Source organism: Pollicipes pollicipes, unplaced genomic scaffold (assembly GCF_011947565.3).
Source record: "Pollicipes pollicipes isolate AB1234 unplaced genomic scaffold, Ppol_2.1 Scaffold_3447;HRSCAF=4054_pilon_pilon_pilon, whole genome shotgun sequence".
Taxonomy (NCBI): domain Eukaryota; kingdom Metazoa; phylum Arthropoda; class Thecostraca; order Pollicipedomorpha; family Pollicipedidae; genus Pollicipes; species Pollicipes pollicipes.
Window position 1 is genome coordinate 18,685,092 of NW_023596297.1, and position 26,774 is coordinate 18,711,865.

General features: G+C 50.7%; 1 protein-coding gene across 1 annotated transcript; it reads left to right on the forward strand.

Annotated features, from left to right (window-relative positions):
- Window positions 1-19,239: 19,239 nt before the first annotated feature.
- LOC119092232 (melanocyte-stimulating hormone receptor-like) lies at window positions 19,240-20,297 on the forward strand. Its single transcript, XM_037215205.1, has 3 exons — window positions 19,240-19,383; window positions 19,430-19,796; window positions 20,275-20,297. Exons 1-3 carry the CDS (start codon window positions 19,240-19,242, stop codon window positions 20,295-20,297), a joined length of 534 nt encoding a protein of 177 aa, XP_037071100.1.
- Window positions 20,298-26,774: the final 6,477 nt, after the last annotated feature.

A 26,774-nucleotide genomic window follows, 5' to 3' on the forward strand; every position in this document is an offset into this window, starting at 1 on the left:
GAGAACCGGGAGCATCTGTCTAGTATTGGAAGTTTCGTACGTGCCGGAATAAATACGATGCACCATATGTTCGCGGTTCCAGTAAAGTTAGTTGGTAGCCCTTCAGGCCCACAGTGTAACCTCTTACTAGTCCAAAGGGTTCAAGCGTTTGTGATGTGCTTTCGGAAGTGTGCAAGTTAATTCGATTTCACCAGTTCCGATGGAACCGGCACCAACAAAGTTTTCGTTTATTTTCTTGCCCTGATCAAGAGCTTTTCGTCCACATGAATAAACTCACCGTGTGCAGGGCATTGACTTAGTCTTTTATAGGCCAATGGTGCAGGGCCAGGTTTTCCAACGCGACGCGATTTCAATTTTCCTTCTATTAGGCCTTGCCGCCCTGCATGTGTGGTTGATTGGAAACTTATGTGCGAAAAAAATGTTTATTAAATGCAGCTTAGATACGGTTTCCGGTTCCGGCTGCCAAATCCTCGTTAAAAGCTAAAATTGGGCCAGGTAACGATACATTTAGTATACTTCTAGTAGCACACTGAAAATTGTGAGCTAGATTTCGTTCTACCCACCCCAATGTGTTCACGGGATCACGTGTCGACAATAATGACACACCCGGCATATGGTCGCCGGCTCTGATGCTCCCACCTACTAAGTTTTCGTCACGTTTACGTCAGTTCCTTCAAGCGACGGGCGGGAGTTGGGAGTGGTCGTCCAGTTCAGTCTGTTGGTGAGGACGTAAGTGGACGTGGATCGGTCGGGGGACGGTGAGCTGCTCTCCAGTTGGGCTGTACCCAACGGGCGGGCGATATGCTGCATTCGAGCAGGCTCTGAATGTCATTATTGAAGAAATACTGCATAGAAAACCCACCCCACAGATGTAAGGTGGTGTTAATCGGCCAGACTGGTTTAAGAACTCCGCATAGCAGCTGCGACCGTTCTATCGCCTTTCAATCTTAAGTTACCCTTGTAAAAGCGGTTCGAGTGGCTGGCGGACGCCCAAGAGTCGGGGAGAGAGCCGAGAGCCGCCCCTTGCCCTGTAACGCACCTATCGGTAGACGAGCTACAAAGACGCGCGAACTGGTACGAACATGACAAGCGTTAATGCATGCGCGAATTGTAGAGCTAATCCGACCGTCTAAGCACTTTCGGGTCGGAAATGCGCAATGTCAGACTGGGCCTGGAGTCGCCCGGAGGGACATTTCCTCAACAGGGGCAGGGACGAGACCCCGAATGCCAGGGGCCTCTTGTGTTGGTCGAGGGCCCTCTAACAACGCAAGGAAGCACAATAACTTGTGACGAGAGTCCACAATGAAACAACTGAAGGACATAGTGCCAGGACCTCCAGAGCAAAATGCGGCACCTCCACCCCATGTCAACCTTGAGCCTGGTAAGCCGAACTTGAGTCTCTGTCCGTTACTGGACCGCCTGCGGCGATGAGGCATTTAGTTGACGTCAATGAGGGCTCATGTATCGATCTGAGACCAACCGCCTGGGTCAGGCGTCTCCACGGCAGGGAGGAATCAGTGTATGATAGATCAATCTAAGGGCCTCCGAATCGGTCAGGTGATCCCGCTCCCGTGTCGCCAGAATGGCAGCCGGTGGGCACCCCGCGCCTGGATGGGATGATCTTTCAGCCCCTCGCCGAAACGATAATGTGGCCGTAGAACGCCCTTCCCACATCTAAAGGATCGACGGTGTCCATGTCGCGTGACGTTAGGGCCAAGCCTTACCCGCGGACACTAGCATTGATTTGTATTCTTTTGTGAGAGCCCTGCTCCCCCCTCCATGTTGAGTTGGGCCCCTCAATGTTGGCTTGCCCCCCCCCCCCCCCCCCAGTGTTAGCATGGCCCCCGGGTGTTGGCTTGGTCCCCCCCCCCCCCAGTGTTTTTGGATGGAATGCTACAAAAAACGTGGGCAAACGATGATCACAACGCAAAGACTGTCTTCTTTTATCTTTCCGCGTAATGGCGTCTCGTACCACTCTCATAACATAAAGCTATGGCTGCTTTCACGACCAAATATAGTTCGCAACAGCTGAGCAGATAAACGATGCAATAAACTTCACATACCTAGGCGCCATAAGACACGAAATGCTTGATGAGATTAAAATGAAAAGTTCTGGAAAATGGGAATGACCTAAGTCTTTCATGACTAACTCTGTCTCCGTCCCCAAAACCAAAATGCATGCCGCCCCCCATGACCGCCATAGAAGAGCACCATCGGCGCCCTAAAGGGGTCTCTAAAGGGGCGCCTTGGCATGCCGATTAGAAGAAACACGTGCGTCCAGTGCCGGCTCCCTGGATCCAACACTGTGTGGATTTTATACCGCTTAAGCTAAAGGCTTTTATAGATTGTACGAAGATCAAAAACATATATTGCGTTTAATCAAAACAGAGTGGGCTAAATACTGTGAGAAAAAAGAGGGAGAGGGGGGCTAGGCTGTCGGGCCTTCGGTTCGCCCCCCCCCCACCAAAAAAAAAATCAGAAATTGACACTCCTGCCTGCAGACCACCTCCCGACCTCTGGTGCGGCAGTGGCGGACCACCCGATGACCCCTGGTGCAGTCAATGGCGGACCGCCTCATGACCCCTGGCGCGGACAGGTGGTGTAGGGCGGTGGGCCGTGCTGCGACACCGACCTACCCTCCGACATCCGCATCGCGTCGTGCAGATGCCGGATATAGCGCATCGTCGGCCAGCCGCGAATCGGAGTCGGAAGTAACCATCGGGTGTAACGTAGATCAGCGCTACAGGACTAGAGCAGATGCCATGCGAAGGGGTGTAGCTGGTGGAGCAGTGCGACGCAGACCGGCACGGATGCCGCGCGAAGGAGTAAAGCAAGTGGACCACCGCGACAAACACTGGGGCGGGCGTCATGTGAAGGGGTGTAGCATGTGGACCAGTGCGACAGGGACTGGACCGGATGTCATACGACGGATAGGGAGCTCATCCATAGACTAAGGGTACTCGAAGTGGTTGCTGGGAAAGTGTCACAAAAGCGTTTAGGTAGACAAAAGAGATGCTGCTCGCAGAATCAAGACCTGTTACTGCGGTCGGTTCAGGAGTGTAGTTTCCGGTTTAGTTTGGAGCTCCTGCCCTCTCCCAGTTTTGAGAAGGCGGTGGGCCAAATCCAGAGAAGTCAGTTCGACATACTTTGAGGGTGGCTTTATCCCTTGTGTCCCGTTCAGGCCTCGAGCCTAACTCGTGTGATTACAATATAATAGTGGTCAGGGGCAGATCCAAAGGGAGGGGGGGGGGGGGGCACGGGGTCATGCCCTCTTGGGCCCGAAGGTATCCATAGCCTCCGGGGGGGCCATCGCCGGCCTAACAGACGCAGTTTTTTCACACAGAACGCAACAACATTGGACGTCTTTGGGGTTCCAGGTGACCAATAACAGTCGCAAGCGAAGGTGAAAGGCTCAAGGTCAAGGCTAGACAATAATTATTCCTCTCTGATGGAGAGGATGGTTTTGAGATGTCTTCAGACTACCCACGCTGTCCAGAGGCCCATGCTGTTTCCGGGGGTCCTATAGGTCCACTTACAGGGTCAAGCTGATCGTTAAGGAGCCTTTCACGTTCCAATTGATTTCTTTGCATTTGCTCGGGGGACCCTGCGCTCTTGGTGGAGTCCTTCCTGCCAGCCAGCGTGCAGGGGCACTTCTTGTCGATCATGGACCTTCCACAGATTCTTTCCATTCGTCCGAAACGCTCTATACGCTAGGGCCGGAGGGCATATATTGGCATGCCGGGTAGTTCTCTGTTGCTCAGGAGCCTTTCACGTTGGTCACTGTTGACCTACCGGCGCACTCGCGATACGCTCATGAGCCTCTTCATTGGTCTAGGGTGCTTTCACTTTTCTGTCAACAGCTTAGAGCCTTACGCTGTTGTCTGGAACCCATCTATTAAACTGCTTAGGCTAATCCGGTCGTTCGAGGCCCTCCAAATGGGGTCTTAGAAACTTCGCGTTTTGAATGAGGGCCCTATGCACTTGTCGGGGCTCCTATTTGTTAACCTGCACCTGCACAGGCCCACTGGATTTTCGGGGAGGGGGGCCGTGCACATTGGGTCTTGGTATTTGAATGTAGGGCTCTAGCCCCCCCCCCCTCCCCCCTCCCCCCTGTCAGGGCCATCTGATAGCCAACACAGTACACTCGATTTCTCGGTGTCCCTCTACACCGGGGTTTGGGTCCGTCTTATTTGAATGGAGGGTCCCACACTCCTGTCACCCCCCCCCCCCCCCCATTCTGTTAACCTGTTCGGGCACACTCGATCATTCTTGGGCCCTCCACATGGTCTCTTGGGTGCTTCTTAGTTGAATGGATGACCCTATGTTCTTGTCGGAGCCCCATCTGTCAAAACTGCTGGGGTCAATGGCGGATCCAGAGGGGGGACGTGAAATCGTACTCCCCTTTTGTGCCCCAAAGGGACCCATAGGCCCTGAAGCGGTTTGTGACCGGATGAGCGGACGCAGTTTTTAAACATAAAACACAATCAAACTGGACGTCTTTGGGCCTCCAGGCGACCAACAACAGTCAGAAGCAAAAGTGAAGCCCATGTCAAATCATCACGCTGTCCAGAGACGTCACGCTGTTGCCGGAGCCCTATATGTCTACTTGTCGGGTATATTCGATCGCTTAAGAGCCTCCCACGTTGCCCTTGATCTTTTTGCATTTTTTCATAGGGCTTCAGGCTGCTGTTTAAGGCACTATCCGCTAACATGCCTTGGCACTCTTGAATCAGGGCCCCTCCACGTATTCTTCCCGTTTGTCCAAAAGGCTCTACTCGCCTTTGTTGGGCCCCATGTGCTCTGACACATCTAGTTACTCTTGGGGCCTTCATTTTGGTCTCGGTTTTTTCCACTTGCTCGCGGGGCCTTGTGCTACTGCTGGGACTAATGTAAGGTAAGACGCTGAGTCACTCGGCGCTCACGGGCCCCTTTACATTGATCCAGGGCTCTTCCCCTTTGATCTCGTTTTCGGAAGATTGTTCGCTCCCATCACGGCCCTCTCCGACAACCTGCCCGGACACGCTTGATCGCACAGTGGCATTCATTCACGCACGCTGGTCTTGTGCGCGCACACGCACAATGGTCCCTTTTGCCCAAAGGCCCCTATGCTCTGGCCGGGGTCCTATATGTCACCCTGCCGGGACACTTCCGATCGTCCAGAAGCCTATCACTTTGGTCTTGGGTTCTTCTCGCTTGCTTTGAGGACCCTATGCTTGTTGACGTAAGTCTCTTTGTCGGCCTGCGGCGGCACCCATGATCGCTCAGGTTTCGTCGCTGTTGGCTTTTGTGTGTTAGCCTTAGGGCAGCAGTCGGATATGCGCCGATGAATTTTTGCGCATAATTCTCGCACATAATTTTACGTGCCGCCGGCGTCGAAACGTTTAGCCTTTATCGCTCCGTTCCGCGATGGCCGAGTAACAACAATGAATGCAAGCAGTCACTGTACTCGTACGTTTCAACTTAGTATCTGTCTAGAGGTACTGCGCCCAGCCCAGACCCTCGCCGTCAACAGCTCAATCCCTTCCGCGCCAGTGCACGCACAGCTTGGCCTCCTAGCACGCCTCCCGTTGGTGCTGTCACCTGGCCGGCCAGTCACCACAGACACCATTTACGTTAAAGCCCACGAGATGTCGCCAGATGTACAAGCCAACTCACGCGCACAAGGTAGCCGTGTGCGGTATTTGGGTTTGTTATTGAAGTTGTGACACCTATTAGACTTGTGCATCTCAGTGTTATCCATTTAATTAAATGCATGTTAATGCTGGGGTATCTTGGACTCGTTTATAAGAAACAAAGCAAAAACTCTGAATAAGTCATCGATCAGTTGACCCCAACTAGTCTCTTACCTGTAAATATGCTAGGAATCGGGCTCGTACTTACTTTAAATAACATTTAGCAGCCAACTTTGGATTATTTTCCAAGCTTTTTTCTCCAAAACTCTTAGCTTCAAATGACGACATTCATCATGTCTGGAGAAAATGAATGAGCTCCATATACGTGCATACGTAGCACATCTAACTTTCTATAGATGCGCACAGTAAGACGTGTTTCCGTATGAAAATGGTTTTAGACTTGATGGCCGGATTTACATAATTTTTTAAGGGAGGTGTAAACCCGACGGTTCCCCCACAATGTTGTGTGCCCCCCTCCTTGACGAAATCCTGGATCCGTCCCCGGTAGTAGTGGTGTTCGCGTCAGGGGACCCCGTGCACTGGGTCGGTTGCGTGAGCACACGAATGCAGAGATACTGTCAGCTTTGCTTCAGTCTCAATGACAAAGACATGTCGCAAATAGTTCACACTGCTATGATGAATGCAAAGGCCGATACCAGGGGGAAATGCGTGCGAATGTCTTCGGTCCCGAACGTCCACGCTGACAGCTGTCACGCCCGCCTGACGATTCTGCTTCGTTTAGATGCCCTGAAATTTTCGAAGAGATATGGTGAAAAAAGCGATGTCACTCCTGCCCTCCGCTTTTCCATGCATGTTTCACTGTGATCTTTCACCATTCCAGGAGGACTTGCCAGATGCTATCATAAAAAGTCGAGCTTCTATCTTTTAACAGTCTAGTTAGCACCAGCCAGCGAGGAATAATAGATCGCAGCACAGATGCAACTAGCACTTTTTTGTACAAACATGGAGATCTTCAGACTTGTTTATTCAAATGTTTTTTTAGTCATTCCAGCTGGTTTAGAATTTTCAACTGGAATATTTTCAGTGCTCTCCCGGGTGGCTGGTTGAGTACCCTTCGCTGGGGTGAGGGGAGGGGGTCAATGTGACCTCCCCTCCTCAGATCTCAAACACTAGGAGAGATAGAGGCACCAAATTCACCAATGTGTTGGCCTGTATGTGAACTCGCTGGCGGCCAAATTTGAGGTTCCAAGGTTGTGACGTTCGGGTCAAACAAAGTCAAACAAGGTCAAGCTCCAAATTGGTGTCCAAAGTGTCGCCAGACCTTATCATGTAACCACCGTGAACCTAGATACATGTTCTAAATAAAAGGTTAATGATGTTCATTTAAAATCAGCTATCTTACTTGGCCTTTATAAAGTCATGGTAAGCAAAATCATAATAGACTGTTTTGATCGTTGCATATGAATAAGTGTCAAAGATTACGCAAGGTGATATGTTCAAAACAAAATGTCGACCTGGCTCAGTTTAGGTCAGTGACCTATTCTGACCTTGCAGAAGTCCATGGGAGATGCGATTTGTGTTGAGGATAGATTCAAAGTGGGCATCGGAAGCTCTCCTTACAGCAAGCTCCTGATAAAAAAAAATCAGGGTAGTTTTAACGTTGGTCTGATTTTCGACCCTGACTATAGGTAATTTAATTTGTTAATTCAACTATTGTGCTGCTAAAGAAACTATCTCAGAGATGTATAGATTCGTCTAACACTCCGTCGTTGCATCAGACTGAACGGTTCCCTTGAAATTTCCTTCGAGGGATCTATGACCTGACTTTGACCTGCCATATGTCAGGGAACTTACAAAACATATCCAAATTTTGATGCCAAAAGATCTGATTTTCAATTGTCTACAGTTATGCAAGATTGAGCGCGGCCTCGCCGTTAGAAAGCCGTTATGGAAAAAAACTTCCGGGGAATCAAGTTAAATAACGCGCAAATAAGAACAATTGAATGCTTTTTTTCGGTGACGAAGTGGAACATTGCTACGACCCCCCTCCCCCCTTTCCTCTATTGTTAAACCATGCATGCGTCCCTGACTAATGAAGCTTGCGAATTGATGCAATACGGCTCCACTTCCAATCACGCATTTTGACCCTCAACATATCTCAAACACTTAAAATAATTCTACCTCCCGCTGTTCTGTGTCATGTAACGCTATGAACGAAGGTGGCAAAGAACCACTTTGTTGGTTCAAAGAGAATATGTTGGGCTCGTAATTCAGTAGCACTGGGCACTAGCCACAGAGCTGATGCATTCCTCAGTGGCACTGGCATTGAAAAGTCAGCTGGCAACAGGCCAACGGGGATAACCCAGGCCCAGGGCGGTCGTGGGCATACTGCATGTCGATGATGTTGGCGATTTATTCGGCGAATTATTCAGTGATGAGCTCTTATCTCTCTAAAAACAATCCTGAAGGTCAATTATGGCACGAGAACATCGCAAATGACATTTATTTTGCAATGCCGTGCCACCTTCAACGTCAAAAGCTGATTCAAAGGACAGAAAACTCACTCTCACCCAAAAAATCGATCGATTTTAAGTTTACAAATACCAAAATATTGAAGGGCGTAAGAACCAGCGTCTGTCAAAATGTACTGACCTCTGAAGGTCGCCCATCAAGGTCAAACGCGGGCTCAAATGACGGATACTCCGAAACGGGGGAATTTAAAATTGGTCGGTAACTTTATGGTGATCTGGAACACTCCGTCCTATTAGTCTGAGTTTCACCTTGAAAGATGATCTTGAGAGGTCAGGGCTTTAAAAGAACGCGATTTCTTTCTGTGGTCAATATTCTTGTGTTGGAACGCTTAAAATCGGCTAGTATTTTTTGATGGTATGGAGCTCTCCGTCCTCTAAGCACGCTTTTAGCCTTGAAAGGTGATCTTGAGAGGTCAGAGCTTTTTGACAAACGCTAGTTCTTGCGCTTGCGAGTGTTAGGATGGTTGCAAATTTCAAATCGGCCGGTACCTTTTGGTGGTATAGAGTTCCCTTTCCATTGAGCCTGAGTTTGACCTTGAAGGTTGACCTTGAGAGGTCAGGACATTTTAAAAGCGCCAGCTCTTTTTATGTTCTGGTGCTGGTAGGCTTAAAATCAACCGGTTAGTTTTTAGTGATATGGAGTGCCTCGTCATTTGAGCCTGACTAGTGATGACATTGAGAAGTGAGGACCCTTTCCCCGGATGCTAGTTCTTTCTGTAGTGAGTATTCTGGTGCTTGCAATTTCAAAATCGGCCGGTTATCTTCTGGTGATATGGTGATCCCGTCCTCTGACCCTGTGTTTCACCTTGAACAGTGACAAGGAGAGGTAAGGGTTTTTTACGCACGCTAGCTCTTGCGCTTGTGAATATCTTGACGTTTGGAAGTTTTAAACTGGCTGGTATTTTTTTGGTGACATGGATTTTTCCGTTCTTTGAGTTTTGAACGATGAACAGAATTTGGCCTTGAAGGATAAGCTTCAAAGGTCAGGACTTTTTGGCGTCCGCTGGTCCCCGCGCTTGTGAATAAGTTGATGCTGACATGCTTGAAATCCGCCGGTACTCTTGGTGATATCGATTTCCACGTCCTTTGATACCGAGTTTGACGCTGAAAGATGGCCTTGAGAGGTGTGGTTTTCTGACGGGCGCTAGTTTTTTATGTGGTGAATATTCTGATGCTGACGAGTGGTACTGGGAAGCAACATCGGCCGGTACTTTTTTGGTCATATGTAGTTCCCTGACCTTTGAGCCCGCATTGGACCTTGAAGATTGACCTTAATAGGTCAAGACTTTGATGAACGGTAGCTCTTGCGCTTTTGGATATTTTGATGTTTGTAACTTAAAAATCGGCTGATAATCTTTTGATGGCGTGACGCTCCCTATCCTTTGACCTAGATTCTGACTCTGATGGTCACATGTTACTGCAAATTAAGGCCATTTCAATGTTCTCGTGCCATAGTTGACCCTAAGGCATGTTTTCAGAAACATCAGAGCTCGTCGCTGAGTCAATCGAATAAGAAATGACTAAAAGTCCCACCGCAATTTGAGCAGTAGTTTGATCTCGAAGTTTAACTGCCAAAGGTCAAGACTTTATGACGGACGCTGTTACTTTCTATGGCGAATATTCTGGTGCTTGCAGGTTGAAAATCTGCTGGTATTTTTCTGATCGTCTGGGGTTTCCCGTCTTTTGAGCCTGAATTTGACCTTGAAGGACGACCTTGAGAAGTCAGGTCTTTTTGACAGACGTTAGTTTTTGCGCTTGTGAATATTTTGATTTTTGCAAGCTGGAAATCGGCTGGTATTTTTTGTGATGTGAAGTTCCCGTCCTTCGAGGCCACATTTGACCTTGAAGAGTGAATTTGAGAGGCCAGCAGTTTTTGGCTGACGCTAGTTCAAGCGCCAGTAAATGTCCTGATGACTCTTAAATCGGCCGGAATTTTTGTGACATGAAGTTCCCGTCCTTTAAGCATGAGTTTGACACTGAAGGGCGACCTGTGTTGGTTAGGACTTTTTGATGGACGCCGGTTCTGGTTCCTGTGAATATTCTGATGCTTGGGAATTTAAAATCGGCCGATAATTTATTGGTGATGTGGAGTTCCCTTGTCTTTTGAGCCTGAGTTTGACCTTCAAGGATAACATTGAGGGGTCAGAACTTTTTGACGGACACTAGTTCTTTCTGTGATGAACATCCTAGTGCTGGCAAGTAAAAGTCTGCCGGTAAATTTTCGGTAATATGGAGTTCCCCGTTCTTGAGCCTGCGTTTGGCCTTGAAGGGCTAACCTTGAAAGGCCAGGACTTTTTGACGAATTCAAGCTCTTGCGCTTGCTAACATTTTGGTGTTTGCAAATTTAGAATCAGCCAGCAACTTTTGGTGATGTGGAGTTCCCTGCGCTTTGACCCAGCTTTTGACCTTGATGGTCATAATTGTGAAAAATAAAAGTCATTTTCGATATTCTCGTGCCATTGCTGACCTCGAGACTCGCTTTCAGAGAAATCGGAACTCGTTGCTTCGTACCGCAGCACCGCGCGGCTCGTAAACCCTCCGATCAAGACTAACGAAAGGGCAGAGGTGGAATACTGACGTTAACAGCCGCTCACTTCTGAACGGTGTTACGGCACGGACTGTCCGCGTGTGAGTGTGCGGTCACCCACCTCCATAAATACTATTCAGCTTGTTTACGTGCGGGTGATCCCTTCATCCTGACATCGTGACGACATATTCCCACTGCCTGCAAACTAGTGGGAACCTGCCAAGAGTGCAGTTAGAATTAGGTCATGGTCTGTTAACATGTGCGTAAAGCTGCAGTCGTTTGCATATGTTTCCTGCCAGAATTACGCCGTTTAAATTCATTGCTGCGCACATAGCAATATTGGCAGAGCATGAACTGCTGGGGTGTGTGGCCGACCTCTCCCACAGACCGTGGAGGTGTGAGCAGCTGCTGATGTTTTTAGCCAGGTACTCCATTGACTGCGTGCGTTTAGTGTCGGCTCTTCGCATGGATGTCCATGTTCACCCATGAACTGTTGAAGTACGAGCTATGGACGCAACGCAGAACGTGTGCTAGTACGGCCTTCATGCAGCGTGTGCAGACTGTGACCGGCTGCAGCTTGCAAAGCAGACACACAGCTGACAGACAGCTGACAGATAGCTGACAGACAGCTGTCACGCCAATGCGGGCGGGCGCTGAAGATTGACGGGCAAAGCACGTGCGGCCTTCTGGCGTCACGGCTGACCTGGTGGCGCTCTCCTCCAGCAGGCTGCCTGCTGACCGAGCTGACCGCCCCCAGCCGCCTCCAAACACAATTCGTGACAGCTTAGAGTATCCTTTCAGTCTGCTCGCCAGAACAAAACACCCTCTTCGGATCTTCTCTGTCTGTTCAGCGTCCGATAAGTCAACATGATTAGCAACCGCCAACCGGACCCCGGCGGGGCATTCCTCAGCCGAGTCCTGCTCAGGCCAGGCAAGTATCTCTGGCTGCTGCTGGCCTCTGCCTGCCGCGCTCCGGCCGCTGCTGGCCTGCACCTGCCGCGCTCCTGCCGCTGCTGGGCTGTACCTGCCGCGCTCCGGCCGCTGCTGGCCTGTACCTGCCGTGCTCCGGCCGCTGCTGGCCTCTGCCTGCCGCTCCCCGGCCGCTGCTGGCCTCTGCCTGCCGCGCCCCGGCCGCTGCTGGCCTGTACCTGCCGCGCTCCGGCCGCTGCTGGCCTGTACCTGCCGTGCTCCGGCCGCTGCTGGCCTCTGCCTGCCGCGCTTCGGCCGCTGCTGGCCGTTACCCTGCCGCTCTTCGGCCGCTGCTGGCCTCTGCCTGCCGTGCTCTGGCCACTGCTGGCCTCTGCCTGCCGCGCTCCGGCCGCTGCAGGCGGGAGCGTGGCCGTTGGCGGGTAGCCTACTTAAGCGAGCCTGCGGCACGTCCGGAGTGGCCACCGCCGGCCCGCCGGCCAGGTGCCATCGCCAGGCGGGAAGCGCTGACCGGCCCGGAAGCCGCGCTTCCTCCGCCGGCCGGCCGGGCGCGCCGTAATACGGCGAGCTGCGTCACGCTCGCCGGCGATCCGTGTGGCGCACGACCTCCGCCAGCCGGGGCCTGTTGCACCAAGGCAGTGGCGCAAGCAGCGCCGCGGGAGACGGCGCCGCGCCGCGCCGCGATGGTGCCGCGCTGTCCCCACGCGCCGTGTGTCGTGCGTGCCGCACTTTCGCACCGGTCGCGCTGCGGTGGGCCGGACGCTGGACAGCGGCGCCGACGTGTCGGCAATAGCCGCTATCGACTGCCGCCGGCGCCCTCTATGGCTTAATGTCACCGGTGTTTAGTTGAATTATGGGCTAGCAGGTGTGATCTTGGCTGATTATTAGATCAACCGTTAGCATAACACAAGGGTAGGCAGGAAAGAGTGTGTGGAAACATTCGGCGAACGACAACACTTTTGGCTTTTTTGGCGAACATATCAGCATAAGTCGGCTTTGCCATGGACATATTGGCATGCCTCACGTTTTACCATTATCATTTCGGATGCTGGTTGCCTCTGGCTCTCAGTACGGACTACCGATAAATCCGCAGCATTTGCCTGGTGTCAGACGTGTGATCGCCGGGATGTGATCTCCAAGGAATTTGATCGTCGGGGATGTGATCTCCCGGGATGTGACCTCCATGGGATGTGATCGTCAGGGATGTGATCTCCTGGGATGTGATCGCCGGGATGTGATCTCCCGGGATGTGATCGTCGGGATATGATTGGCGGTGATGCGATCGCCGGGATGTGATCTCCCGGGTCGTGCTCGTCGGGGATGTGATCGTCGGGGATGGATCTCCCGGGATGTGATCGTCGGGGATATGATCTCCAGTGGATGTGATCGTCGGTGATGTGATCTTCCGGGATGCGATCATGGGGATGTGATCGCCCGGGCTGAGATCGCCGGTCGTTACAACTCGCCTGGCGCGGCGATCGCCGGTTCGGTCCGCCTGAGAGGGTCCGGCGCAGACCTGCTCGAAGGGACGACCAGCCGCCCATCGCACCTAGCGCCTGCCGCCGCTCGTCTGTCTACCCGGCGGCAGCCGCTGCTGATGTGGTGGCTTGGATCTCAGGCCCACATCGCGCCGCAGCATAGGAGTCTGTGAAGGCTCGCCAGATCTGAGTGAACATGGCCATCAGGAAAACCGCTTTTTGGCGTGGTGAAACGCACGTATAATGGCGGGCACCGCAGTCATCTCAAGACGGTCCAGAGTAGCGGCATGCTCGAAATGGGTGGTCGTTTTGCTGTCGTATTTGACACCCGTGAATAAAGATATTCTTTGAGCTGGTATTTTCGGCATCGGTTTTGGTCGTGTTAACAGAAATCGTGCGTGGACGTTAATGGATCAGGATGCCTGTTCGGCTTCTCTGAAATCTGGAACGCGTGGTCGGCACCATTCTTAGCAAGTGGGTTGGTGTGTGCCTATCGGCCTTAAAACACGAGAACGAGGCAGTGGTCCATGCCCAAGAGCACGACACACAGCGTGGCACAGTCATCTTGTAATGCAGCGGCCGGTCTATTAAGCGCGTGACATTTCGTTGCCGTCCCAAGAGCTCTAGTACGGCCCTGGTCATTTGGTGCGAGGCCGCGTGTGAACACGCGCCTGCGAAAATCGGGAAACCCGCAGCGTTTCGCATAGCTGCTGCCTCGTGAGCGAACATTGCCAAACCGCTGCTGCAGGCCACGAAAGTGAGCAAATGACGCCACAAAAGGCACGGACATCACAGTATTGGATGGGTTCAGCGCAAGCGGCTGGACGGAGCCCGTGGGAGGCGCCGCGGGCGCCGGCCGGGCTCCGGCTTCAGCTCAGTACTCCGTCCTGAACCGAGCCCGTGGGAGGCACCGCGGACGCCGGCCGGGCTCCGGCTTCAGCTCAGTACTCCGTCCTGGACCGAGCCCGTGGGAGGCCGCGCGGCGCGGCCGGGCTCCGGCTTCAGCTCAGTCCTCCGTCCTGAACAGAGCCCGTGAGAGGCGCCGCGGCGTCGGCCGGGCTCCGGCTTCAGCTCAGTACTCCGTCCTGGACCGAGCCCGTGGGAGGCACCGTGGGCGCCGGCCGGGCTCCGGCTTCAGCTCAGTACTCCGTCCTGAACAGAGCCCGTGAGAGGCGCCGCGGGCGCCGGCCGGGCTCCGGCCTCAGCTCAGTCCTCCGTCCTGGGAAAGCTTCCACGTTCCCCGCTGCGTTGCAGATGGTGGCTTTGATCCTACCGGAAAGGTCGGAGTTTCACTTTTTTAGACTGAACGGCAAGTTTTGGTTTTATTACCGAAAAATAAATGCCCTTTATGCGATGAGGTCTGCTGTAAAAACCAAAGCCAATTTGTAAGGCGTTGCTGGTTTTACTCCTGGCACTTCCTTTACCCTTCTTTTGGCTAGCGATTTTCTCTTCACGCTGTTATAATTATGTCAAGTTCCGTTTTGCAACTGGGCGAATGGGATGATCCTGTGGTCAGTTTCATACCGGAAAAAGTACAATTTGAGCGTAGAGGTAATATCTCCTGACTATCTGAATTCGAATCTAGGTACACATGGCATTGAGTAGCTACGCACTTCTACACCAGAAGACTATTCTTGCTCCGTACTCCATCAAATATCCAGAACGATTTTGCGTAAGTCGTTCAGCGGATTTGCGAGGAACATTGTTCTTAAAGATAATACTGTAGTAATACCCTTTTCCTCGTAGAAAACCAGGAAAATGGAGATAAAGGCGGATTGGTATTTCGGCAAAAATGCCTTTATGGAAACAATAGCAGAAGGTAGGCAAACCAGGCATGTGTATCAATCGACCTATGGTATACACACCTCGATTACCTATGATGTCACTGCACGAAAGCCCGTGCCTTACTTGGCCGAAAATCGCCATTGTTTGCATGGCAACGCATAGCAGTGGTCGATGCTCTGTTGACGATCTTGCATGTCGAGCAAGTGGGTAGCTCTTGACCAGATGTGGACGGCGGGACTGATGATAGTGTCTTTGACAACATGACATCAGCTGTGTAATCAAATAATATTCATGTGCGCCACTGCTGCGCGCGTATGTCTTAATGGATTGAATCAGATTCTTCTTTTGCCTACATTTGGACTTCCAGACATTCTTCCTAACCGCATATGACGCACGTACCAGTGACGTCACTGGCTGCTCGTTGGGTGGGGCTTAGCTTTACGGAACTCGGCTCCGAAAGATCGGTTGGTTTGGGGCCTTCTTCGCTTTAAACGCGCACTGTTTGTTCCTGGCTGGGATGGCGGCCAGTGGTAGCGACCGCGCCATAGGTCAGGTGACGTCAGGAGGCAGGACGGACCTTGTCGAGCATTGTGGAAATGTAGAGATATATCTGAAGCTATTGAAGCAAGTATTGGAAATGATGGAACAAGCTCACTTATAACCATTGGCTTATTTTAATTAGAAAAGACTGTTCTCGACAACACCACCTCTCTGTTTAGTAAATATGCTCCTCGATGTGTCATATTTGCATTGCGTCACCATACCTTGCACAAAATTGATTGAGGGCCAATTGACGGCCGTTAGATGTGGCAATCGTGTTCACGAACGCCAGACATGCATGACCTGATCATTATATTTTTCTCGGCCTTGATCACAGCTTGGCTTATGGAACGACAGGAATTGAAAGAGTTTAGGTCCGATGAGTTGTAAGCTGCCCTAAAAGGTGTTCAAAATAGATATTTTAGTTCAAAACCACCATATAATTGCGGAGCACTCCCTTTAGAAGCCTTCGCTGCAAAGCTTGAAATGATGGCAGTGGCTCAAATTCCTGTTAATTCCACGTTGATCTTTAAAATAACACGCTCTTCACAAGATGACGCCTCGTGTCTTTTCATGTGGATGCCGTAAGCCGTGCGGACACCTGTTTTGCCGTCTTGTGTGTTGCTTTGCTACTCGATATCATTGGTTTTTAATGATCAAAGTGAGGTTTACAGATGCTGTAATAGATGTACCGTTGGATACCCAGAAGTAAATGACTTTCTCACAAAGCCGTGCGATTTCGTGTTACTAATAAAATCGGCTCGCTCCAAAATACGCTTGAAAATTATCTGACCCGAAATGTTCCTGGTTAACATCATGGAATAAAATGGATTCCAATGTTTTCCGTACGTCTTCTGACATTAGTTGTCTTTTTACCGTGCTGCGTCTCAAGGAGGATCAATTTTTACCCAATTTGAGTCCTATTGCCCCCCCTCACCTTGGCCATGTTGTCTGCCAGAGACGTTTTTTCATCGAAAAAGACCCTTCTGGGCACGGCGGGGGGGGGGAGCTTGGGTGCCTCCTGAGATCTGAATGCGGCGGTCACCCTATCACTCTCTTTTCATCGGCCTCCGTCAGCCTTTTATCAGCCTTGGCTCCCGTGGGCCTGGAAAGAGCCATTTTGTATCTTAGGGCATGGGAAAGGCCCACCTTGGATCCCAGGATGGGTCTCTTTGGGGGTGGACCCGTTTAAGAGATAGGTTGCCTCAGGAGGATCTTTCTACTCCAGCGCCCTGCATAGGGGTCATCCCGGTCCATGAGACCCAAGATTTCCCACTCCACAAGAAAGCTTGCTTTAGGCCTTGATCTTAGGATATATTTCGTACCAAAGAGATCCTGACACAATGGCAAGCCCTCAGCCTTATTGCCATCCCCCCCCCCCCGCCCAATCAAACCAGGAAAGCTCTCTATAAGATGGGCCATTTTCAGAAGCACTAGCTCGAATGCCACCTCTGCGAAAAGACAGTATACCTAGCCACTTTAAGTAAGGGCCCTGGATGCTCCGCATTTGGGGCCCCTCAAGTATCGCAGGACTATCTTTTGCGTGACTTCAGAATGAGAGCACAAGAACACTCGAAAAAAACACTTGAGGTACAACCTGAAAAGGGCGTCATTTCCTGGGAGGCTTCTCTGGGGTCAGCGAGGACTTCCCTGAGGCTCCTCTCGGGCCTCAAGGGAACGATCACCCAATCACGCGTCCATTTCATCCGCCATATCAGCGGTGGTCCTGAGATGGACCCCAGCTTTCCAGGATGAAGTAGACCCCTAGGGGCCTTGGACCTTATTGAGTCTCATTTCGCTAAAAGGCCCCTTATCTAATGGGCCCTATCAGGCCCGTTCCGTGCACGGTGAGTCCAAAATCCGGGCCTCAAAGTGAAGGCCGTTCTAGGTATTGACACTATGGGTCCTTTTGAACCCGAAAGATGGCTTGTCTCGAAGGTACTCCGCAATTTCCTTCACCAAGGATAGCCCCTTTGAGGTGGGCGCTTGGAACACTGGAGGCGTCTCTGAGGGTCAACCCTCGAAAATTCAGCGCGTTCGACCGTCGTTTGTGGGGCCCCTGGTATAATGGACGGCCATTCATTTTACTTTGTGATCTCAGCTTTAGGGGCCATTGGACGCAATCCGAAATATGCGGAGTACTTCCTGCGGAGTCCCTCAAGGACTTGAGAGGGTCTCCTCGTGACTTCTCTAACCCTAATGACCTCACATCTCATCGTTCCTCTTGCACCTGCCTCCGTCAGTGGAGACCTGGGATTGATCTCTAAATGTCGTTGCCTGCCGCATGAGAATACGCGGTACCCGGCCTCCTTAAAAGGGGTGCTCTACATCTGTATGGGTTTTGGACTGAAATAGTCACCTTGATTTCAGTTTAGTTACTCCGTTTAGTTAAATTATATTAAATATAAATAATATTAAACGCATATATATATATATATATATATATATATATATATATAACATTATATATATACATATATATATATATATATATATATATATATATATATAATATGCAGATTTAAGTAAAATAAATTAAATTAGTACATCATTCAGTTTAGTTAAAAGCCCTACTTTTTAAGACATTAAACCCTTTAGCTTCTGAGCTCCACGTCCGCAGAGATGTGCAGACTACATCGTGCATGCTCTTTTAAGGTCATCCAGACATGCATGGCGCCATAGTAATGTCATTCAAATTCTGCCATTCCATTTTCCACGTGGCGATCGGACAGAAATTGCGAGTCGTTAATAGCTGGCGCTCGTGAGAACGATTTCCAGATTCAACGGCTGTCAATCGACTTTCCATCAAGGTCGTGTAAGGTACGATGACACAGTGACACAATGGCGTTGTGAAGAGCATGTCTACCAAATAGAGAAATTGTGCAGTCTAAAGCAGTCTTTTTCACTTAAAAGTAAAGGAATAGTTTAAGTGAGTTTATTCCATCATATATGGTGCTTGCTTTAATGTCTTAAATGTGAAACTTTTCATTTGATTTAGCCCCCTTTCTGCCTGTCATTTTGCCCCCCCCCCCAAGCCGATTAATATTGTTATTATCCGCATAGCTTCAGCATATATGCTCTTTTGGATACCAGCAAAGTCCGGGATCATTTGCTCTCCTACCCTGAAGGACCCAGGACCCTCCAAAGCGATATCCTTTGGTCAGAAGTGCCCCTCCACGTTCTCATCCGGTGCTCTTATTGTCCAGTCACCGAGCATTCGACACGTCGTGACGACCTCTTAGACCTAACAAGGGGGACGACCATGAACCTCTTTCGCTGCATTTTTTCTGTACGGACGCTGATCTGATGAGCGACAGTATACATCTTCAGCTCCATTGAGCAGCAGACCACTCCATTGTATATGACCATGCTCTCATTCGGCTATGAGAGGGCGCGAGGCCAAATCCCTCGCCCTGGTCATATACTGTAAGTAACTAATGCCGAGTGGCCTTTGGCATGAATAAATCTGATCTCGAAATGTCACCTGATTACTATACACCCTGTGCCTAACCACCGTGAGCGGCATTTAGCATGACGCACAACCTCGTATCTTGTTTCCTGATGAATCCTGTTGGGAAGATCCGATTTCGAAACGGTATCTGATTGGTCACTGCCTGAACGTAGGTACTCGCAGCCGATCACATCCAATCTCAGCACATTAATCAGTATTCCGCGCACGAGATCCTTCGGGGCAGAGCTGACAGATGTGCGTCGATGTCGATGCATCGTTGCCCCAGCGACGAGCTGACTGGGATAACCGAGCTGGCGAGCCGGCGGACCGGCGGCATCACTCGGACGTCCACGCGCCACTCCTCAGGATGTCGGCCACGTTGGAAGTCACCATCGGCCTCGTCGTGGCCGTCAACTCAGCGGTGCCTGTGGTGGCCATCCTGCGGCGGCGCCAGCTCCGCGAGTCGACCATGTACCGACTGCTGGCCAGCATGGCCTCCGCCCAGGCGCTGGTGGGCGTCACCCTCGGCCCTGCTGGGTACGCTGAAGCTGCTGCAGATGTCGCCACCCGACTGGGCGTGCGCGACGCTACTGTTCTTGAGGTCGGCTGTCGGCGCATCCACCGTCGTCGCGCTGCTGGCACTGAGTCTGGAGAGGTACGTCACGGTCGTGCACGGCCTGCGCTACTTCGACATCATCACCGACCGGCAGCGGCGGCTGCTGCTCGCCGCCTCCTGGCTCGTCGCGGCGCTTCTCTGGATCTTTGGGATGGCACTCCACAGGGCATTCGGGGCGGACGACGGCGGCGTGTGCGACCACTGGGAGTCTATTCCACCCACCTTCCGAATAACCATTTCCCTGTTCGTTCTTACAACCTACCTGCCCTGCTTGTGTATCAACGTGTTCGTCGCCTTCGTGGCCTGGCGTCAGGAAAGAAGAATTAGTCAAGAACGGGTAAGTGTACAGGACCAGACAACACGGAAGCTCTTCCGGCTGCAGGGCTACTATGCCATCGCAGTTCTAACGCTGATGTTTCTCATCTGCATACTTCCGAACGTCGTAGCGAATCTGACTCAGGCATTGGGGCTAGCGGAAATACCAACCTTGCACAAGACCACATCCAGCCTCCGGCTCTTGAGCATGGCTACCGAGGGCTGGGTTCTGACCATCCTCTGCCCGAAGGTAATAGGACGAGTACAAGCGCACGCTCTGCCCGATTCTCTGCGGAAAACGTCTTACTGCGCAGAAGTCCCCTGACGCCGACAGGGTGTCGAGGGCGCATGTTGTGAACGTGTTTCATCTCCGGGGTCTAGGACGGAACTCCGTTCTTCCTGAGAGCATCCCGACTGAACCGAAGCCGCCAAGTCTGCCGATGCCCCGCGTGAGTGTGCCGTGACTGCCAGGGAAGCAGGCTTACGTGTGGTAAGCCTACTTACCCAGGGTATGCTGCAGATAACCACAGGCGGGAACGGCTAGCGCACGGTACGAGGAAGAATCTGTGGCATCACCGTCGTAGCAGCACCAGCTCGTTGGCGAAGCCATTTTGCCGCAGGTTTCAAAACATACGCAAACACCAGCGCTCACGTACACATGTGTGCATTATCCCGCCGTATGAAACCAGATGACTGAAGTGGAAACGAGCCAGGACATGCGAGCTGGGAGGATCTGAAGATGGACTGTTGTCGCGCTGGAGAAACTGAAAGAGCATGATTTCACAGTCCCCGCCAGTAAGTTTTCACGAGTCTGTCGGATCACCGCTGAATGTAAATCACCGCGTGGTTGTATAATTAATAATGCTCGGGAGGATTAAGGCTCCAAAATGTCCTGACTTTGCTAATTGGGGCTGATCATCGTTGTGTACACAACAAGATGGCATATTAGCTATGTGTCTGGTAACCGAACACTTTCGCCTCTGTCTTTACGTTTATCAGTTAATCTTAATGTCGTTGATGTCTGTGCTAATACAGTACAGTGAGCAAGAACTTTTGCCGCGCGAGTTACTGGCCAGGTCCACGCTGCGCAATACCCTAACCTCTCATGTGGAAGAGGCGAACCCGGTATTGTCGTTCGCTGCAGGAAGAGTCCGGTAATGTGATCACAACACAGGCGCGGTCTCGAGCCTCTTTCTTTGGGCGCTGTCACCCACTGGGCATCCGACGGACAAAACCGGGGCGCAGTCGGCCCAACGCTAGTGACGTCAGCCGGGAATACCGGTGAACCAAAGCCCGCAGCCTCTTGTGGAGCACATTCATCCGAGTACGTCCCGCCAGCGACTTCGGAGCGACGTCGCCGTGCGAAAGAGCAGCCTGAACGCCTCCAGCTGTCCTCAGCATGAGGGAAAGAATGCAGTGTCGTTCCTGATCACTCACGGTAGCATAACTCAGCAGACATTGACACACACCTGAGCGAGTACATGCGAGATGTGCATGCTGCCAGCACGTCACCTTAACCAAGTCCTGGTAAAAACAGTCGTCCTTTGCTCGATGGCCACGGTCGTTAAGTTCCCGTGCATACGATCCTGACCACGAATTCAGCATGGTTCTGGCATCCGACGGGCAAAACTGGGGCGCAGGAGACACTGGAGGCACTGGAGGCACTGAATGTAAACATCGCGTGGTTATATTTTCGTTGATACTTCGTGGTCGTCAAGATCCCGTGCCTGCAATTCTGACCATGGATTTAGCAGGTGGTATGGTTCGTTTATAAACAAACCAAACGAAAAATCGTCTAACTCCTTTATCACAAGAACACAAATACTCCTGATGAATCTGCACAAAACTAGCTCACGTAAGCCACAGCGCCGAGATATTTGCTACGTGGACCATCACCATCTGACCATAGCCATCACCATCGTACAAAATCTGACCGACAGGGATGACTGTTTCTCCTCGCCACCACACTGAAACCAAACGGTAAACTGGCCAACAGTAAACAAAGAGTACCAAACAGCGTGACTAAGCAGTAAAGAGCTAAGTGACCCAAAGAGAGTAGAAATAATATTTCCTTCTGGTTGGCAGGATTATCTCGCCTCTACAACTGTCTCCAGTGTTTCCAGTGTCTCCAGTACCTCCAAGCCCTGGTAACATTCCAGAGTCAATCACAACCTGTCAAACTCGGCGACAATGTCGAGAATACCCAGCCCAACGTCAAGGGCAAAGACGGCAACATTTTTTTAAATCCCTTTTTGCAAACCTGTGATTTACCGCTAGAAGAAAAAACGAAAATGCTCTTGTTTCAGAAAAATTGAGACAAAGCGTTCGTGTAAAAGATGGAATAGTTTTTCAACTTTTGTTCTGTTCTGGTGTGTTAGTATCTCCGCAGCGTTTCGGCTGCTTAACACGCGCCCGGGTGGCCGGCCAAATACTCTTCTCTCTGGTGGGGCCAATTTGACCCATCCTTGAGATCTCGGGAACTAAGAAAGGTAGAGATACCAAATTTACAGGGTGTCTTGACCTGTACGTAAAATCACTTAGGTTAAAGTTTGAGCTTCCTAGGTCATGACCTTTAGGTCAAATAAGGTCAAACAAGGTCAAATTCCAGGTTGGTCTCCGAAGTGCCTCCAGAACCTAGGCAACTGTTTCTAAGCAAAATGTTACAATCCCATTGGAGGTCAGTAACCTTGTTTGGCGTTTTGAAGGTCATGGTGACCAAAATCATGTAAGATTGTTCTGAGTCTGACATTTGAATAAGCGACAAAGATTACGCTAGGCGATATGTTCCTAACACAAAATGTCGACCCGGGTCATCATAGGTCAATAGCCTGTTCTGACCTCTAAGAAGTCAATGGAAGATGCATAATATGGTTCTTGCTGCAAATAAATTCGAAATGAACACCAGAATCTATCCCATACAGCAAGCCCTAGAGTAAGAAATCAGGTTGATTTTGACCTTGGTTTGACCTTCATACCTGACCTTAGGTCCATGTAATTTGCTCATTCAATATTTGTGGTGGCTAAGAAAGCATCTCAGAGATGCATGGCTTCGTCACACACTATTGTTGTATCAGATTGAACGATTCCTAGAAATTGCGTTCGATGAAACCATGGCCTGACTTTGACCTGCCATAGGTCAGCGACGTTACAAGGTGCATCTAATTTTTTATGTCAAACGATCTGCTATTGTCTAGAGCTATGCAACATTTGGCGCGGCTACGTCTCGCCGTTCGCAAGCCATTCTAGAAAAACCTTCGGGGGGTCAATTTGACCCCCACCCGAGCGCGTGTTAACTCCCTGGCCGCCGTCAGGTGTCCTGAGAATCCCTGGGTCTTCCTGAGGAGTCCTGAGAAGGACTGGATGATAACGCAAGCTGTGCATTTGCGAGAACATTATGCACATAGATAATACAATGGCAATAACGTTATTCCTCCGAGAAAAACCAAGTGAAGGGAGATACGGATGCGTTGATATTTCGGCAACATGACTTTACCGAAATGAATACCAGAAGGGAATTCAAAATTTATGTGTTTGTGCCCTGTGTTTTGTGTTCAAAATCCCTCATGTTTGTCTTTCAGCCATTTCAACAACACAGTCCACATTTTTTCATTGAAACTACCGGATTTTAAACCAGGGACAACGATCTAGGGCTTCATGATCTGAGCGAGCTGGGAAGGTCTATGTTTTAGTGTTAAAACGATGTATTATTCATCTCCTGGATAATGGTAATTTTTCGCAGTGTCGGAAGCCCCGATTGGTCTTAACTTAGGTCAGAAATTGCTTTCTAATAACACAAAAGTCTTCAGAAGCAGCTGAATGCTCCGAAATATACTTACCAAAATTGGATCACCGACACCGAAGGAGTATGCGAAAAACTGCGCAAACGACATACCACGCAGGTGTGAGGGTATCATGGCGTTATGGCGAAAGATCAAACGAAAAAAATCGTAACATTTCCGGTGTTCGTGGTTTCTCGCGGCTGAAAATACTGCTGTTTTGTGTCATAATCCTCTGCTCGTACTAGAAAAAGTATAATTAGGAAACGCCCTCGGAAATTCAATGCCTTGAATTGCCATCTTCGAAAAAAGGTAATAGCGTGAGCGTAAAAATTGAGCGGTTAGAGCAGACGGATCGGTCATTATGTTCCATTTTTACAGAAAGCTCAGTATTAGCCATGCAGCTGTGGGGCAATGCATGCAAATACAGAGTTTACAACTTGCATTCCCCACACACACACTTCCTGAAACGTTCCCACACCAATGCGTTATGCCTAATGGGGTATGTATCATCTTGGAAACCCGAGCACAATTCCACGGCTCACATTCGCCTCGATGAATCATGAACTATGTGGATGTTGCGGTTTAAATTGATGAACGCCTTAGTTTTCCTTTTTATTTCATAAGGCTATCATGTGATGGCTTCTATTTGTGAAACACTGTTGCGCCATTTCGCACTTGCATAGGCGCACCTGCTTCAGCTACCATTAGGGGTTTGCCACTGCACACAGTGCGCATGAACTCTCGCCGCATGATTCGCCTATCCCATCCAGGCCTCGTGTAATGACATCCCCTGCCTCGTTATTCTCGCCCCGCAACCGGTAACAACCCCAGTGTCGGGTGGCACGCTAAAAATGACAGAAGTCCTCTGTCTGTCTGTCCTCTGTCTGTCTGTTCTCTGTCTGTCTGTCCTCTGTCTGCCTGTCCTCTGTCTGTCCGTCCTCTCCGTCTTTCCGTTCTCTGTCTCCCTGTCCTCTGTCTGTCTGTCCTCTGTCTGTCCGTCCTCTCTGTCTTTCCATTCGCTGTCTCCCTGTCGTCTGTCTGTCGTCTGTCTGTCTGTCCTCTGTCTGTCTGTTCTCTGTCTGTCTGTCCTCTGTCCGTCCGCCCTCTCTGTCTTTCCGTTCTCTGTCTCCCTGTTCTCTGTCTGTTTGTCCTCCGTCGGTCCGCCCTTCGTCTAGCCGTCCTCTGTCTGTCCTCTGTCGGTCCGTCCTGTGTGTGGCCGTCCTCTGTCTGTCTTCTGTCTGTTCGTCCTCTGTCGGTCTTCCGTCCGTCTTCCGCCTGTCGGCCTCCTGCCCGACCGTATAGTGTCTGTCGGTCCTCTGGCTGTTCATCCCCTGTCCATCCGTCCGATCCGGCCCGGCCAGCATGACAGCTGCCCCCCCCCCCCCCCCCCCCCTCCCCCTCCCCCTCTCGAGCTCCGGTCCGGCCACAGCCGTGTGCTCACCCGCTCAACACAAAAAGCCGCGAGTGAGACGATCCCAGCGCAAGCGTCGGTATCGCAGACCGGCACTGAGCTGAGCACTGAGCACGGCGCCGTTCGCTTGCGCAACGCCCTTCGTGCACATCGCCATTCTGTCAGCCCGATTCAATACGGCTAATGCTGCCTACGCCCATCACTTTCGGCTAATTGCAGTCGACGTCGGTGTGCCCAATCCACGCGGTTTCGACTCGATGTCCATGGCGCAGGTCATGACCCGGTCAGAGGTCAAGCTACTTTAACCTACAAATTGTTGTCAACGTGGTTTATGTGCCATTGCGGCGCAGGCGGCGTCCTCGGTGCCGTGCACACGTTCCATTTTCACTAATAGGACGGGCGTCGATGCAGGGACGCGTGCCGTGAAAGGGTGCATAAGTGTGTCGCTAGGCATTTGGCTATCATGAGCTTGCAAAATATCGACACAATGGCGAATGTGCGGGGTGGGCTTGACATTAGGAACGCATGCAAATTTAAAAATAGGTGCGGTATGTAACATAAACACTGTATTGGACATTATGAACAGCGCGTTCATAAAATGAGCGTGACCTTTGCGACAAACGGGGCATTTCCGCATGCGCAACGTTGGTAGTATGTACGATATTTACAACCAGCGCTATCCAAGATAAACACGGCATTCACTGCGAGTGTGACTTTAAGAATCTGCACCACGTTCAGAAATGCATGGTATTTAGACCAAAGACTCAACAGTGTGCGGAAAAGGAGGAGAGGCGGCAGCCTACGTTTTGTGCTAGGTAAGCATCAACAATTTCGACGATGTATGGAAAAACTGAATGAAAAGGCTTCACTCTATCCATGTTTTGTGACGTTCCTACACCTATGCAAGAAAAAGTAGAATAACCCTGAAAAAGCGGGGTGTAAATAACCCAGCTACACTTGGCACCCTTCACTCACAAGGAGAATATGACAGTCCGTTATTTGCATGACGCCTCTAAGTCAACTTGTTTCTCATGAACCACATCCCTTCGTCAACGTGTGTGCGAGCGTACGTGCGTGGGTGCGTGCGTGTGTGTATGCGCGTGTGTGTGTTTGTGTTTGTATTTAAGCGTTCATGTGCATGTGTGTTTACATTTGCAAGCATGCGTAGGAGCCTGGGCGTCTAATCTGTCAAGGGCTGTGAATGTATTAATTGGCATTCATTCCTTTTCGTTTCCTCTGCTTTTCATTTAAGTCGTCTTCCATGCATCGATGGTGCTTGCAGCCGCGGGAATCATTATCACCAGCGTGCTTTTTATCCACAAGGCACGGCTGTATCCAGACATGCCTTGCTTCACTGCGACGAGGAGTAATGGTCTTCGTAGGCTGCTGAAGACTGCAGATTGCTGACGTTAATGAAGCGAGGGATGTTCTCACTTGGAATTTTATATGCGTGTGATGAGCAATAGCGTTTAACTGCGAGGCGAAAGCTTACGCGTTGTCCTCGCAGCTGGAGTACATGGAGAACAACAACACACTGATTTGCCACTGAAACGGCTTGGCAGCGCGCAGCGAGCGGGGTGGTAGGTAAGCATTTGTGCACGCGTCATACTGTATCACCACTACGCCCATGATAGCAAGTTATCACTACATTAGAATGCGTTACCTGCACGGGTTGGCATGTAGAGCTGCACTGATGCTCTGTGTATCCGTACTTCACGAACAGCAACGAATTGAATATTGGTTTGCTTCGGGCATGCCTATGCCTTGCAATTTCAATCGAC

Excerpts from the sequence above, each read along its gene's own strand:
- LOC119092232 (XM_037215205.1), top strand. The coding sequence starts at position 19,240 with ATGTCGGCCACGTTGGAAGTCACCATCGGCCTCGTCGTGGCCGTCAAC. Across the intron at positions 19,384-19,429 it reads TGGCCTCCGCCCAGGCGCTG|ATGTCGCCACCCGACTGGGC; the intron begins GTGGGCGTCACC and ends AAGCTGCTGCAG. Across the intron at positions 19,797-20,274 it reads CGTCGCCTTCGTGGCCTGGC|GGAAGCAGGCTTACGTGTGG; the intron begins GTCAGGAAAGAA and ends CGTGACTGCCAG.